Source organism: Salmo salar, chromosome 19 (assembly GCF_965601325.2).
Source record: "Salmo salar chromosome 19, fSalSal1, whole genome shotgun sequence".
Lineage (NCBI taxonomy): Eukaryota > Metazoa > Chordata > Actinopteri > Salmoniformes > Salmonidae > Salmo > Salmo salar.
Window position 1 is genome coordinate 64,078,754 of NC_138309.1, and position 17,343 is coordinate 64,096,096.

General features: G+C 42.3%; 1 protein-coding gene across 1 annotated transcript in view; it reads left to right on the plus strand.

The window, feature by feature from the left end:
* The window catches only part of gpam (glycerol-3-phosphate acyltransferase, mitochondrial), a 46,701-nt gene that overhangs the window by 18,166 nt on the left and 11,192 nt on the right, over positions 1–17,343 (plus strand). Inside the window, exons 3-16 of the mRNA XM_014158745.3 lie at positions 160–279; positions 700–773; positions 1,507–1,620; positions 2,057–2,206; positions 2,591–2,690; positions 5,899–6,035; positions 6,418–6,517; positions 10,492–10,704; positions 10,886–10,999; positions 13,442–13,527; positions 13,794–13,909; positions 15,420–15,490; positions 15,963–16,227; positions 16,557–16,708. Of these exons, the coding sequence (XP_014014220.1) occupies positions 160–279; positions 700–773; positions 1,507–1,620; positions 2,057–2,206; positions 2,591–2,690; positions 5,899–6,035; positions 6,418–6,517; positions 10,492–10,704; positions 10,886–10,999; positions 13,442–13,527; positions 13,794–13,909; positions 15,420–15,490; positions 15,963–16,227; positions 16,557–16,708 (1,812 nt within the window). The remainder of the gene's footprint in view (positions 1–159; positions 280–699; positions 774–1,506; positions 1,621–2,056; positions 2,207–2,590; positions 2,691–5,898; positions 6,036–6,417; positions 6,518–10,491; positions 10,705–10,885; positions 11,000–13,441; positions 13,528–13,793; positions 13,910–15,419; positions 15,491–15,962; positions 16,228–16,556; positions 16,709–17,343) is intronic.

Here is a 17,343-nt window from a genome sequence, read left to right on the forward strand (position 1 = left end):
ACACTAAGAAAGACTTGACCACTGATAGTGAGGAGAATTGCTGTTGGTTGAGAATTTTAGTGTGGGTGTGATAAGACCGACACGGCACAAAAATCTATTTCCTATATGGGATTCTTTTGTGTTTTGAACAATGGCTCAAACTGAAGTGTCTGTGTCCAGGACCGCAGTTCCAGTCCGTCTGTCCTGCGCTGTGTGACCAGCACGTGGAAGGAGGGCTTGTTGAACAGAAAGAGGCCGTTCGTGGGCCGCTGCTGCCATTCTTGCACGCCGCAAAGTCAGGTGAGCCGTCCCGTGGTCTAGTTTACTTTAGTCTAGCCGTTGGGTTACTCAAACCCCAGCCTGGCGATCCCAAGTATTGCTTGGTTGTGTTCATTAGGGCATGACGTTTTGTGACGGGAAAAGACTCATTTCAGGTTTTCTTCTGTTTGGTGTCTACATATTCATTACACCAAACAGAAGAAAAAGACTGAATCAGGAAGGGACTAATTAATTCCACCTGGAGGACGGGAAAAAGTATTCCACTGAATAGATTCTATGGATGATTCACCCCTATCTGCTCCATCCTCCATTTTAGGTAGAGCCAAGCCACTGTTGGTGATATTTGATTTCTTCGAACCCCAGAGCATTAACTTATGCATACGTTTCAGTGTCCCAGCTTGCAGTAGATTTACCTGACAGAGCTCCTCTGTTTTCTTCCAGGCGAGACTCTTCAACTCGAGCATTCCTTCTCTAGGACTGCGCAACGTGATTTACATCAATGAGACACACACCAGGTAAGCCCACCACAGCACTTAAGTCATTGGTCAGAGCCCATAGTGATCGTCTCTCTTTAATAGACCTTTTTCACGTGGCGGTGTATTCAAACACTGTTCAACACGTGCCGACATTCAACGTATTTCAAGCACGAAGGTTTGACACCTGGTACAGTGTAGTAGATATGCTGGACTCGTACTGTACTTCAAACGACATGTACTCACCACTTGTCTATGAAGCTCAGGGTGTCCCTGTGAAACAGTGGAAACCTAAAGGATGAATAATTGACTGTCAACGGACACCAGCCACTCCTATCCGGTGACTGACCTCAGTGGTCCCAAAGTTGGCGATGGCTGCCTTGTGCCTTACAAAACAACAGGACAAATGCATATATGTTCATGTCAACAAAACACTAACTTGTGCATTTGACAAGAGTCTTATGACAGGTGGATTTTGGTGGTGGTAGGGTTGTAAAATGACTAAGTAGAAATTGCTATTTAAAAAAAAATAATGACAAGTATTTCACTGTAACCATATTACTGTACAAGATAATATAAACATTTAAATTCCACCCAAGTTGATCCTGTGCTTTGGTGGACTCCAGCTGTTACAATGTAATCATTTTTATTTTATTTGTTTCTGTAATGCTACGGTAACTATGTTAATAGTATACACTTGTGATTGGGTGCACTCTGTCTGTTGTGGTTACTGGGTATGCACAGTATGTGACGAGTGTTCCCTGTGGTCTTGCAGACATCGGGGCTGGCTGGCCCGCAGGCTCAGCTATGTGCTGTTTGTTCTGGAGAGGGACGTCCAGAAGGACATGTTCGCCCGCAACGTGGTTGACAATGTACTCAACAACAGCAGGTATCACAGAGAGACACAGAGGGAGGGACGGGGAGGATGAAGGGAAAAGGGAACCAGCAGGGATTTGGAAGAAGAGACAATGATGTACCATGATTATTCAGTAAATTACTTCCTCATCTCCTTTTGAACTGACTTCATAGACTTGAAGACAAACCAGCCCTTGGTTTCATCTCTAATGTATTTATATCAGAGGTCGTGAAGTGACGGAAAGGAGATCATGTATTGGTGCACAGCCAAAGAAACCAAGCAGACAACTCTCATGAGTTTAGCAGTGCGTTTGTAACAGTAATTTCCCATGAACGTTACCCATGAAACTGTCATATCCTGAGCATAGCTCCCTTGAAACTCTGAGTATAATGCCTTTCAAACCTCCATTAGCTTTTGATTTTCCAGTAGAAGAAGAATGCTCGTCTCTGACAGTACTTCTCTGTCCCAGGGTGGAGAGTGCAATTGTGGAGGTGGCCACTGAGTTGGATCCTGCGGCCACCGAGGCTGGGGTGGAACATAAAGCGGTCAGCAAGGTGAGGCGGAAAGCCAGAGGGTTCCTGCAAGAGATGGTGGCCAACATCTCACCAGCCTTCATCAGGTACAGCACATTTCAGCGCGTCCTTTCATATCACTTCATCTAATGTTCTTTGGCACTGGCAGGGTTCCCACCGGCCTTTTGAAATATTTGAAAATGGGCGACGTCGTGGTTGAGGAATCACAATGTCCTTGATAAGTGTGTGGTTATTTTCAAACAAATGTATGGTTGTCTATGGATATTGCTGCCAATCAGATAACACAGATTTGTATCAATCCTCAAATGCTAGTTCTAATCAATGTAAGCAGTGCTCAAATGAGGAAGACCATAGCATGCCGTTTTGTCCCTGTTACAACGAAAGTTAATAAACAAACAAAACCAAAAAACACCACTTTGGCAGTGACAATGCCACTGAATGAGCCATATTTGTACATTTTTGTCTTTCAGGTTGACGGGATGGGCGCTTCTCAAGCTCTTCAATGGCTTCTTCTGGAGCATCCAGATCCACAAAGGCCAGCTGGAGATGGTGAAGAAAGCTGCTACGGAGGTTAGAATCACCGCTAACACTTTATACTGCTGGCACGATACTGTTGCGCCAGCATGAAGAATGTCTTCATGTTTTCGAATACGTAAACAACTTTTTGATAGTTTAACATTTTATGCATAATCTGTAACATTTGTCATTAAAGGTACACTATGGAATTTTGAGTTCTTTACCTCAAATGTTGGCGTGTGTTGACTGTATGGTTCATGGAATTATGTAAATGTCTTGCTTCATTAAACCATATAAATCTTAGAAAGGGTCCCATGATTGACCAGAACGGTCTACCCCGGGGACAGAGCTTCCGCAATGTTACCTTAACCGTCTTTTTTGATTGTTGATAAAGCTACGTCAGTCTTATGTCAAGACAGCTAAACCTAAGATGACGTTTACACGACCTTTACCACCTTGAACCATCATTGATTGCCCATATCACTTCTATTGATTGTTAGCTATTGATGGCTAGAGTTAGCTGAGGTTGTTTGTGGCTGTTTTAAAGAACCAAACCATGGATTATAATGTTTCCTGGCCAATACACTTGACTACTTCCAGGGTTAGGAAACGTCTAACATCCTGAACTTCCCCTTTTTTTATAGGGCGTTCACTCACTGCTCTAGCATGTAGTGAAATATGGGTAAATTCAAGAGGGTGCTACTAAATTAATGTCTAAACCTAGTTTTCTTCAGCCTTTGTCATTATGAATCGCATAGAAATAATCAATAGATTGTTCTCTACAATAGTACAACCTTTAATGTGCTTGTACTTAATAGTGTTGAATTAAATAATAACGTCAGTTTGTTGTGACCGTTGCTAGTTTAGATCGCCCTACTCTTGGCTGTATTTCTTCCATATTTCAGCATTGGGAGGTGGTAACATTAGGCGTTTCCACGCTTTGGGTCAATCAACGTCAGCTTGACACCCTCGTCATTTTAATCTCCAGATCCGTGGCTTTCTATTCCTCTAACCCCGGTCAATCAATGTTGAGGGGCTGTTTCTATGGCAATTTTAAAGGGGGAGACTCACAAAATTCACAATGCAAACTGGAACAGATTATTTTTTTTTCGGGGAGGGTAAATATGGAAATTCAGTCTGTTCGCTTTATACTGAACAAAAATATAAACGCAACAATTTAAAAGATTTTGCTGAGTTACAGTTCATATAAGGAAATCAGCCAATTTGAATAAATGTATGAAGGCCCAAATCCATGGATTTCACATGACTGGGCATAGGCCCACCCACTTGGGAGCCAGGCCCAGCCAATCAGAATGAGTTTTGCCCCACAAGGGCTTTATTACAGACAGTAATACTCCTCAGCACCCCACCTCCCCCTCCCCTCAGAAGATCCCACAGGTGAAAAAGCCACGTGGAGGTCCTGGGCTGGCGTGGTTACACGTTGTGAGGCAGGTTGGACGTACTGCCAAATTCTCTAAAATGACGGAGGCGGTTTATGATAGAGAAATGAACCCTGAATTCTCTTGCAAAACTTGAGACGTGGCATTGTGTTGTGATAAAACTGCACATTTTAGTGGCCTTTTATTGTCCCAGCACAAGGTGCACCTGTGTAATGATCGTGCTGTTTTATCAGCTTCTTGATATGCCACACCTGTCAGGTGGATGGATTATCTCGACAAATGCTAAAATCCTCGCTAATAGGGATCTAAACAAATTTTTGCACAAAATTTGAAAAATAAGCTTTCTTTGCAGAATGAAAATGTCTGGGATCTTTTATTTCAACTCATGAAACATGGGACCAACACTAAGTTTATATTTTTGTTTGTATGTACAATGCATAAGGAAAGTATTCAAACCCCTTGACTTTTTCCACATTTTGTTACATTACAGCCTTTCTAAAATTGATTAAATTGTTTTTTTCCCCTTGTAAATCTACACACACAGCCCCATAATGACAAAGCAAAAACAGGTTTTTAGAAATGTTAGCAAATTTATGAAATGACAAAAACAGGTACCACGTTTACATAGGTATTCAGACCCTTTACTCAGTACTTTGTTGAAGCATCTTTGGCAGCGATTACAGCCTCGAGTCTTCTTGGGTATGACACAAAAAACTTGGCACACCTGTATTTGGGGAGTTTATCCTTTCTCTGCAGATCCTCTCAAGCTCTGTCAGGTTGGATGGAGAGCGTCCTGCACAGCTATTTTCAGGTCTCTCCAGAGATGTTAGATCTGGCTCAAGTCCGGGCTCGAGACGTGTCCCGAAGCCACTCCTGCGTTGTCTTGGCTGTGTGCTTAGGGTTGTTGTCCTGTTGGAATGTGAACCTTCGCCCAAGTCTGAGGTTCTGACTGCTCTGGAGCAGATATTCATCAAGGATCGTTCTGTACTTTGCTCCATCCATCTTTCCCTGACTAGTCTTCCAGTCCCTGCTGCTGAAAAACATCCCCACAGCAACATGCTGCTACCACCATGCTTCTCTGTAGGGATGGTGCCAGGTTTCATCAGACCAGAGAATTTTGTTTCTCATAGTCTGAGAGTCTACAGCTGCCTGTTGGCTTCCATCTGGCCACTCTACCATAAAGGCCTGATTGGTGGAGTGCTGCAGAGATGGTTGTCCTTCTGGAAGGTTCTCCCGTCTCCACAGAGGAACTCTGGAGCTCTGTCAGTGACCCATAGGTTCTTGGTCACCTCCCTGACCAAGGCCCTTCTCCCCCGATTGCTCAGTTTGGCTGGGCGGCAGCTCTAGGAAGTCTTGGTGGTGCCAAATTTCTTCCATTTAAGAATGGAGGCCACTGTGTTCTTGGGGACCTTCAATGCTGCAGAAAGGTTTGGTACCCTTTTGGACTCCAATCAAGTAGAAACATCTCAAGGATGATTAATGGAAACAGGATGTACCTGAGCTCAGTTTCTAGTCTCATAGTAAAGGGTCTGAATACTTTTGTAAATAAGGTATTTCTGTTTTTTGTTTTTAATAAATTAGCAAACATTTCTAAACTAGTTTTTTTCGTTTTGTCATTATAGGGTATTGTGTGTAGATTGAGAAATGTATTTAATCAATTTTAGAATAAGGCTGTAACATAACAAAATGTGGGGAAAAGGGAAGGGTTCTGAGTACACTGTATATATGGTAGAGAACCAGGGTCTGAACTATTGTTTTTCGGATGCAGTTCTCTATTGAATAAAATAATACATTTTATGGGTGAACACCATGCCCTTTAACCATGGCCTAAATTGTGGGGTTTTTTCTTCTGTGTTTTGCAGTACAACGCTCCCCTTGTCTTCCTGCCCGTGCACAAGTCTCACATCGACTACCTGCTCATCACCTTTATCCTCTTCTGCCACAACATCAAGGCCCCCCACATCGCTGCCGGCAACAACCTCAACATCCCCATATTCAGGTGAGCCTTCAACTAGAAGACCGATCTAGATGCTGATCTAGATCTGTTTTGCTGAGCTTGGTCCACCCCCTCCTGTCCCCTTCGCCTAATGATTTGGGAAGGGTAAACTGATCCTAGATCTGTGCCTGTCTAGCACTACCTGGTGAAAGCTGATCTCAGGTCTGATAATGGATGAGGTTAGAATCAAGGTAGGAGAAACTGAACCTAGATCTGCACTTGGAAGAAAATGTATTTCAAGTCACCTGTGCAATGTGGGAGTTATTGAGCTAGCCTAGCCATTAGAGTTGTTTTGAAATATACCATCCAGATGCAGGATTGGTTTAGTTTTCTTATTAGACTGTATTGTTTCAGTGAGCGACTGGGCTTGCTTGTTTTTTTTCAGCACGTTGATACGTAAACTGGGAGGATTCTTCATTCGGCGAAAACTCGACGAGACGCCAGACGGAAAGAAGGATGTCTTGTACAGATCTCTATTATATGTAGTAAGTCTACAGAGGATAATGGTATCCCCTTTACGGTACTTATTAGCCTGACAGTGCACTATGTGTGTCTGTCCATGAGAGATAAGGAATGTGTGTGTCATCTGCCTTAGTGTAAAGTGCCTCTGGGGCTTTGCTAATGGCTTTAGTCTGTTATACCATGTTTGGTGAAATGTGGATATGCTGGCTAAACTGGCACTAGCTGTGTCTCCCTTGTGACATTGAGGGATTTATTTTAACAAACCTAGCGCAATCGTAGCGCAGCCGTGCAGCGCTGGTCAAGTGGTTGTCGGAAATATTTCTGCTATTATCACAGCGGGAATCATGGGCGCAATAGCTGGCAGTGACGCGAAGGTCTGGGTTTTGATGAATGAATGAATGAATAAATAAATTGTTGGTGTGAAGGGCTTGACAACTCACTGGCCAATACATGTTCTCCGAGGCTAAATACTGCATGCGATTTTTGTCTCAAGTTGTGTAGGTTATTGAGGGTCTTTGTTATCATCAACTCTAATTCGGCTGGAGGGTGCGGAATGTTCTCAACCTAGGACATTGTGGGTTGATACTGTTTATTAAATGGCATACAGTAACTAATAATAACAGTGAAATGCATCCAGATTTGCTTAATATTGTTGTTGTGTTTGCAGTCCACAATGTTCTAGTTGGCTTCAACATGTAGTAGGGCTGGGACATATGGTCTAAAAATCATCTCCATTTTCTTTGTAACTTACGGTATGTATCGTTTAAAAAAAATAAGCATTGTTACTCAATTTAAAGATCAATACACGGCATTTCAAATGGCCAGGAATAATCAAATAAATTGTTAAAGTATACCTAGGCTAATTATAAGCCTTCCACAACCGTAAGACCCACTAATAATTGTAGTTTTTTTTTTAAATAGTTTAACCTGCATTTTTGCAATAGTCACTGATTTGGCTTTCAAGTCTATGAAAAATGTAAATTTTGTTAAAAATGTAACCAGAACCATGCACAATGCACCTCCACTAATAATGACTAACTTCTTGTAGTAGGTATTATAGTTCATGAGACCCGTATTCATTTTCTATCCCTCAAGCACAAGCCCCACGTGCTAGTGAGTAGCCAGCTAATCTTTATATTTTAAGTCCCACCAACTTGGATTTATTTGCTTTGCTAACAAGGTAGAACAGTTGAACTGTTATGAATACATCCTCCTGTCCGTCTCCAACTGTTGGACAACACAGCCTGTTAACTTATTTAGGTATTGTAATCAAGTGGCCTACCTGGATAAGTAGATACATATTTCTCAGAATGATAATGATTTACCAAATCCTTATGAATGTGTATTGTTATGCTCATTGCACATTTTTGTAAACCAGACTAGACAGCTAGCACAAGTCTGTGGCTAAATTCTTGATTTTTGCGATTCGGGCATTTGGAACATCGCGCTAAAATATACATTCAAATGTATCGAATTAATTCAATACATCGCCCAGCCCTAACATGTAAGCCTAAATAGCTTTACGTATCACATTCACACTTCTCCAGAGCTTTATTTTTTTTTTTTATATATTAGGCTACTATGTGCGAGTCACAATGTACATTTGCCGTTGATATGGCTATATAGGACTGAATAATTGTAAATATGTTGGCGGACCTTGTCTTTGGTAATTGGAAGAGACATGCTCTTTAAAAATGGGGATGGATACTTGAACACGTGAAACGAAGTATGGGGGTACTGTACCGGTCACGTTTGGACACCTGCTCATTCCAGGGTTTTTCTAAAAAAATTTAAAATTTTCAACATTGTAGAATAATAGTGACGACATCAAAACAATGAAATAACACACATGGAATCATGTAGTAACCAAAAGTGTTTAAAAAAATAAATAAATATGAAAATATATTTGAGAATCTTCTAAGTAGCCACACTTTGCCTTGACAGCTTTGCACACTCTTGGCATTCTCTCAACCAGCTTCATGAGGTAGTCACCTGGAATGCCTTTCAATTAACAGGTGTGCCTTGTTAAAAGTTAATTTGTGGAATTTCTTTCCTTAATGCGTTAGAGCCAATCAGTTGTGTTGTGACAAGGTAGGGGTGGTATACAGCAGATAGCCCTATTTGGTAAAAGACCAAGTCCATATTATGGCAAGAACAGCTCAACTAAGCAAAGAGAAATGACAGTCCATTACTTTAAGTCATGAAGGTCAGTCAATGTGGAAAATGTCAAGAACTTTTAAAGTTTCTACGAGTGCAGTTGCAAAAACCATAGGGCTATAGTGAAACTGACTCTCATGAGGACCGCCACAGGAAAGGAAGACCCAGAGTTACCTCTGCTGCAGAAGATAAGTTCATTACAGTTACCAGCCTCAGAAATTGCAGCTGAAATAAATGTTTCACAGAGTTCAAGTAAGACACATCCCAACATCAACTGTTCAGAGGAGACTGCGTGAATCAGGCCTTCATGGTCGAATTGCTGAAAAGAAGCCACTAATAAAGGATACCAATAAGAAGAGACTTGCTTGGGCCAAAAAAACACGAGCAATGGACATTAGACCGGTGTAAATCTAATTTGAGACCGGTGGAAATAAAATTTGAGATTTTTGGTTCTAACCGCTGTGTCTTTGTGAGACTCGGAGTAGGTGAATGGATGATCTCTGCATGTGTGGTTCCCACCGTGAAGCATGGAGGAGGTGGTGTGATTGGTGTGGGGCTGCTTTGCTGGTGACACTGTCTGATTTTGAATTCAAGGCCCACTTAACCAGCATGGCTACCACAGCATTCTGCAGCGATACACCATCCCATCTGGTTTGCGCTTAGTGGGACTATCATTTGTTTTTCAACAGGACAATGACCTTAAACACACCTCCAGGCTGTGTAAGGACTATTTGACAAAGAAGGAGAGTGATGGAGTGCAGCATCACATGACCTGGCCTCCACAATCACCCGACCTCAACCCAGTTGAGATGGTTTGGGATGAGTTGGACTGCAGAGCGAAGGAAAAGCAGCCAACAAGTGCTCAGCATGTGAGGGAACTCCTTCAAGACTATTGGAAAAGCATTCCTCATGAAGCTGGTTGAGAGAATGCCAAGAGTGTGCAAAGCTGTCAAGGCAAAGGGTGGCTACTTTGAAGAATCTCAAATATAAAATTAATTGTGTATTTGTTTAAACTTTTAGTGGGAGGTTACTATATGATTCCAAATGTGTTATTTCATAGTTTTGTCTTCACTATTATTTTACAATATAGTTTTTTTTATAAAGCCTTGAATGAGCAGGCGTGTCCAAACTTTTGACTGGTACTGTATGTGAATTATGCAAAAGCATGAGGGCAAAGACCTCCATAGGCTATTTGGCTAATGCATGGTCAGAATTGTTAAAATACACACAAACACATTGCTGTTGAATCAGACTTTGTAATTGTAGGGTAGTCTGAGGGCTTGGTTGTTTATCTAATGAACCGGGAGGAAGCAATTGTGCAGGGAAAATAACTGACTAAATACAAGGGCCACTGGCATCATTGCATCTCTTGTTTCATGATGGGTCTATTTCCCAGCTCTGTCAAATGTCATGGGACTATTTAAAGCCAAAGCATCGCTTCCCTAAAGCCTTTACGCTGTTGACCAGTTGGAACACATTGCATTTATTACAGAATGGGGACAAAAGCTCACGCACACCATAACTGTGGTCGGTTAACCGCAGTAGGGGGCTGTTGCATCTCTTGCTTTCGCCGCTGTGTGTTATAGGGACCACCTGCTGGGTGCCGACGAGTGGCTACTTGCACCAATTCAACACAGAATCGTCAGAATTAACAAATATCAGCTGGTATTCTGGTCAGATGCACCAGGTTGCACTTGGCTGTCCATTGTTCTGGTGTGTGTTGTGCGCCCGGGAGTAGAAATTGGCAATTTAGTTCTAGATGAGTAGATTTAACCCATGTGTAAGCATGTCTCAAAAACAGCTAATTTATCATATTGCTAATCTCTTTCCTCCCCCCTAGTACACAGAGGAGTTGCTGAGGCAGCAGCAGTTCCTGGAGGTCTTCCTGGAGGGCACGCGCTCCCGCAGCGGCAAGCCCTCCCCGGCACGCGCCGGCATGCTCTCCATCGTCGTGGACGCCCTGTGCAACGGCGTCATCCCCGAAGTGATGGTGGTGCCCGTGGGCATCTCCTATGACCGCATCCTTGAGGGCAACTACAACAGTGAGCAGCTGGTACGGACGTGTGTTTGCGGGCGGGGCAGGCAAAGGCGCGTGTGTGTGATGGGTTCTGTGTGTTGGATTTGTGTTGGCGTATGTTTTGTAGTTGGGGGGGGGGGGGGGAGATCTCTGAATACCACCCTAAATGTGTATAATAGAGCTATGTGTGAATTCTATTTCTGTCTACAACCCTCAGGGGAAGCCGAAGAAGAATGAGAGTCTGTGGGGTGTTGCGTGCGGAGTGTTGCGGATGCTGCGGAAGAACTACGGCTGTGTGAGAGTGGACTTCACCCAGCCGTTCTCTCTGAAAGTGAGGACTGAGAGCGAGACCCCGTGAAGCTCCTCTGTTAACTGAACCTTTGAAAATGTCAACTAGCCTACTCCCTCTTTTAACCTACCAAACGTCAACTAACTCCCATTGTAAAGTGCACCAGAGTCGTGTTAAGGGCACGATATAGAAAACGATATTTAGCGTTTGTTACTGGATAAGTCTAGGTAGTCCCTACCTGTTTCAGTCTGTCGTCTTTCGTGTGGTGCCTAACCAACACGTCCCAGTCTTATCCGCTCACAGAGGAGATGAAATTCATCTTAAATACTTCCTAAAGAAAGTTGTGTAAGTGGGGCAGACTTGTGGAAAGGTTGGTGAAACACTGTGGGTGAAATTTGTCACACATGAGTACTAGACCCGGTTTCCAAAAGCATCTTAAGGCTAAATTCATTGTTAGAACCATCATAGGAGCATTGATAAATCTCCAAGCTGTTGCTCCAAACCATTGCTACCTAAGTTACAAAACATTAGGAACAACTGCTATTTCCATGAGACTGACCAGGTGAAAGCTGTGATCCCTTAGTGATATCACTTGTTAAGACAGACGTGGATGGACTGAGACATGGATTGTTTGTCATTCAGAAGGTGAAGGGGCAAAACAAAAGATTAAAGTGCCTTTGAACTGGGTAACGTAGTAGGTGCCTGGCGCACAGGTTTGAGTGTGTCAAGAACTGCAACGCTGGCAGGTTTTTCACGCTCAACATTTTCCTGTGTATCAAGAATCGGCCACCACCCGTTTTTGATACAGCACGTCCCAGTCTGTAACAGTGTATTTTGCTAATTGTAGGCTACGGTGTAATTTTTCCTTCAATACATTTGTGTGCAATGATGTGCCACATCTGTGATTTTTAGTGCGTTGTTATTATAGCTTAGGGTAAGCGTTAGAATTAGCTGCCTTAATATTTTCAGCCATATACAGTGCCTTCAGAAAGTATTCATACTGCTTGATTTATTCCACATTTTGTTAGTCTGAATTCAAAATTGATTTTCCCTCACCCATCTACATACAATTCCCAATAATGATCGTGAACATTTTTTGGGGACATCTCTGGGACGCTGGCCTAGAAGGGGACAAATACAAGAGGACAAGTACATTAGTGTCTAGTTCTTCACTGTTGACGTTGAAACGGGTGTTTTGTGGTTATTATTTAATGAAGTTGCCAGTTGAGGACTTATGAGGCGTCTGTTTCTCAAACTAGACACACTAATGTACTTGTCCTCTTGCTCAGTTGTGCACCGGGGGCTCCCACTCTTTCTATTTTGGTTAGAGCCAGTTTGTGCTGTTCTGTGAAGGGAGTAGGACACAGTATTGTCCCAGATCTTCAGTTTGTTGGCAATTTCTTACATGGAAATGCCTTAATTTCTCAGAACAAGAATAGACTGACGAGTTTCAGAAGAAAGTTCTTTGTTTCTGGCCATTTTGAGCCTGTAATCGAACCCACAAATGCTGATGCTCCAGATGCTCAACTAGTCTAAAGAAGGCAAGTTTTATTGTTTCTTTAATCACAACATTTTTCAGCTGTGCTAACATAATTGCAAAAGGGTTTACAATTGATCAATTAGCCTTTTAAAATGATACACTTGGATTAGCTAACACAACGTGCCATTGGAACACAGGAGTGATGGTTGCTGATAATGGGCCTCTGTACGCCTATGTAGATATTCCATAAAAAAATCAGCTGTTTCCAGCTACAATAGTAATTTACAACATTAACAATGTCGACACTGTATTTCTGATCAATTTGATGTTATTTAAAAAAAAAAAAATGCATCTTTCAAAAACCAGGACATTTCTAAGTGACCCAAAACTTTTGAACGGTAGTGTATGTAAATTGAAAACAGAAATTTCTAATTTTCAATAAATGTGCAAACAATTGTAAAAACATGTTTTCACTTTGTCATTATGGGGTATTGTGTGTAGATGGATGAACGGGGAAATGTATTTCATTTTGTATTCATGCTGTAACATAACAAAATGGATTAAGTCAAGGGGTATGAATAGATTCTGAAGGCACTGTAGGTGATTTCTCTCCGTCAGTATTGTGAAGTAACGATGCAGTTATGGAACGTTCTCTCCGTGGGGTTTTGGGAAATGCACGTTACATCTTCAACCGTTGTAGGAATGATGCATCGTCAAAACGCTCGTTAGCTTATGTTCCATCGCTATCTGGAAACCCAGCCTTGATCTGTGCAAAAAATACTGTAAAACTCAATCTACAGCACAATTTCATAGGAAATGTTAGAATAGGAAACGTTAATGATGTGTGTTAAACAGGTGAATATTTAACAAGGAGTTTAGTCAACGGTTGTTCAAGGGTCGGCGTGACGCCATGCCTTCACCTTTCAATTGATTGGAACTATGTTTATTTTGCTCACTGCCAATTACTCATGCAAGATGTCGCCCTATCTTTTTGTGTCCTTAAGGAGTACCTGGACACGCAAAAAAGTCGGCATATTCCTCCCACCCTCTCCCTGGAACAGACCTTGGTGCCCACCATCATCGATGCACAGTATGTAAACATACACACTGTCTTTTGGACCAGGCCTACGTGATTCCATTGGATTTAATTGAACTTTATTCCCAAGTGGGAAGTAAATATGTTCAAAGGCTTACATACCACCACATAATAAAACATTTAACATACACATTACGGACATAGTGCTGATTCCATGTATTTTTACTAAATGTTATTCTGTTTTCAAGTGAAACACAATACCTTGCTCTTGTTAAAGCTTTTAGAATTTTTCCCCCACCCCCCTCCCTGTGTTGGTTCAGGCCGGATCAGGCCCAGTTTGAGGGCGAGCAGGAGGAGCAGCCCAATTCCAGGGACCTGTCGGACGAACCCTGGAGAAGACAGGTCATCGCCAACCTGGCCAAGCACGTGCTCTTCAGTAAGTAACAATAACACCCCCTCTTATAGGTCTTAGTCCTATGTTGGTTTTGTGTGGCTCAGTTGGTAAGAGCACGATGCTAGCAACACCACAGTGGCAGTTTCAGTTCCTGCAGGGATCACAAACGCATACAAAGAAATGTATGCACTTTATTATAGTCCTAGCGTAGTCATTTATTGAAGCCACTCTCCACGTGCACCGTCAGTGGGGCCACCAACTAAAAGCGTAAGCAAATGATGGTTCAATTGCCTCCCATTACATTTTCAGATACAGATAATTGGTTTAGAGTAGCGCACTCTTCAGCCCACGACTCTTCATCCAATTCAGTTTATTTTAATAATATAACACGTGTTCTTATGTACCTGTAAAATGTGTGCATTTGTAAAAAGTATATTTCCTGTGTTATTCATATGATCTCCACTTATCTAGTCCCCCTCACATTTGTTCTCTTGTTATTCATATGATCTCCACTTATCTAGTCCCCCTCACATTTGTTCTCTTGTTATCTGCTTACTGCACTTTGACTTTCCTTATCACTCCTCTCTCCAAGAGCACCCCCTTTTTTGCTAAACAAATCCTTATACTTAGAACCTACACTGAAGGATATGACCTTAGAACTTCATTTTTCATGATCCCCGACAACAATCTGCTTTGTGCTGTGGTCTGAAAACAAACCGGTTCTCCCTAGCTTCATTCAGGGGCATTCTCCTCAGCTAGTCCTATTCGTGTCAGCCAATCAGCTGCTACAGAGCCATATGGCATGTTGTTTTCAGCCAATCCCAGCGAGGGGAGGATAGAGGATCTGGTCAGGGGTGGAATTGCAGTATCAGTGGCTGCAGTTGTAAATGTTTTACACCCAGACTGACATTAAACCCAAGATTAGGCACTAAAGACACCCTCTCTGCAGTCAGATTGTACTGTATTGGATTAAATGATGCCTTTTTGTAAACCCACACACACTCTTGCTCTTTCCCTCTTGCGTCTAGTTCTCTCCCTCACGTCTAATTATCTCTTGCTTTCGCTCTTTCTCCCTCTTTATCATGTTCAGGCTATTCCCAGTCCTCTTATCTTGCACCCTTTTTTTTTTGGTCCCTTTTTGTTAGAACAATATAGAAATCACAAACCCTAACAAATTTTCCACCTTTTTATAGAGCTCCATCTCACTTGAAGACGTGAGATCTCGTCTACTTAGTTGAGAGTTCAAAAGGACTAATTTCACAAGGGCCGTATTCAGTGGCTCAGAGTAGGAGTACTGTTCTAAGATCAAGTCCCCATGTCCATGAAATTGTATTCATTATGATCTGAAAGTCCAAGCTGATCCTAGATTAACACCCTTACTCTGAGACGCTTTAGGAATACAGGCCTTGACCTGTTTTAGCGCCAGCTGACACTGTCATGTTATTTAGAGACAGTCTCTCACTGTTTACTGTCCTTTCTCTCGGTCATCCATCTGGGCTTCCTGACTATGACCCTGGTCAGATAACATGCAATCTCTGTTTCCCTCCCACAGCGGCTAACAAGTCCTCCGCGGTCATGTCCACCCACATTGTAGCCTGTCTGCTCCTTTACAGACACAGACAGGTAAGCAGCCCTACTTTTCACAAGAATAAGATCCAACGATCACTTTTTGATTCAAGGCCTTGCATTAAAGTAATTTATCCCCATTCATGGTTTGATGCGCTTATGCTTAACTCCCTGCTAACAGACGTCAACAACAATAATTTGAATCTACCTTGACTGCTGTTTATTGGCTCTTCCTGATTTGAGGGCCTTGAGTCATAACCCACATCGAGATGAGCCGATCATTGCAGATTTTGACTTTGTTGATTTTATCTAAAAGGAATTACTCCTAGCTGGGTATGATGTCATAATGTGGATTTTACAATTTTAAGTTGTCAATAAAATTACACATTGCTACTCAAAGTATACTTGGTATATACTTTGTGGAAGTATAGAATGAACATTTGCAAGTATTTTATGAATGAACATTTTTGAATGAACATTGTGGAAGTATTATTTTTCACCACGTCTGTGTGTCTCCCCTTTGCTCCAGGGGGTTGCACTGTCCAAGCTGGTGGAGGACTTCTTCAACATGAAGGAGGAGATCCTGTCGCGGGACTTTGATCTGGGCTTCTCCGGCAACTCCGAGGACGTGGTCATGCACGCTCTCCACCTCCTGGACAACTGTGTCAACGTGACCAGCACCAACCGCAACACGGAGTTCACCATTGCCCCGAGCAAAACGGTGCCGGCGCTGTTCGAGCTCAACTTCTACAGCAACGGCCTCTTCCATGTCTTTATCTCGGACGCCATCATAGGTACTGGCACCACACGTTGTACTCCGCCACTCTGTTTTGACATGGGGAAACGTATTGAGTGAAATAAAGTACACCAATTTATCCGTGTTTCCCAATTGTGTGTTGCGGCCAGTCCCTTTTGGGTTCTGTACAGATTTCTTATCTTTTTTTTTTGTAGAGAATTTGCAGACATGACTTGAATATATTGAATTGCCTCCACTAATGTACATTTTATTTTCATCAATGTCTCAACACCGGTTTCATTTTGACGTCTCACCATCCGTTCTGTGTCCCCCTTTTTTCATTTATTTTTTTTTCTTCATTTAAAAAAAAAAATGTTGCCCTCTCAGCATGCAGTGCTCTGGCATTGCTACGGGAACAGGCGGCGTCTGAGGTGGAGGGGGAGCAGGGCGGGCCCAGCATCCTCCTCAGTCAGGAGAGACTGATCCGGAAGGCCGCTGGCCTCTCCCATTTCCTCACCAACGAAGTGGCTGTTGCACCGGTCAGTCACTTCCTCCACACCCCCCCCCCCCCCCCCAGTACACCTATCCCGTTCACTTAACAACGTTGTAACATTCTGCGCATGTGTTACTTTACGCACACAACTTCTTGAACAGCCACTCCGTTTTAGTTATTCTCTCGCAATCTTGTTCAAAATGTGTACATAGGAAAATTACACCCAAAACTATTTTGGTATTTGTTTCATTAGTCCACTGTTGATATAGTTCCAAAACTTTTCAAGAAATATAATTTGTATGTCTTAACTTGATTGCTGACAGTCAAAACATTTTGGGACTATATCAACAATGGACTAACGAAACAAATACCAAGTTTTCCTTAGTAAGTGCTAAATGGAAGAGATGAGACTGCTTGTGCAGTATTTCTGTTCTGCCAAACCAGTGTTTTCTACCATTTTGATAGAACTATGATACAACTGCACCACCTAGCAGGGAAGATAAAGCACTGTTTCCTTGAGTCAGGAGTAGGCTGGTGGTATACCTGGATATTTGGAAATGGCCACAGGATGGTTTTTCAATACTATCAAAATAATTTATTTTGAATTATAAAAATATATATATTTGTAGCTACTTTTTGAGTTAATACCTGTAGACAACTTGTGCAATACATTAGGAGATA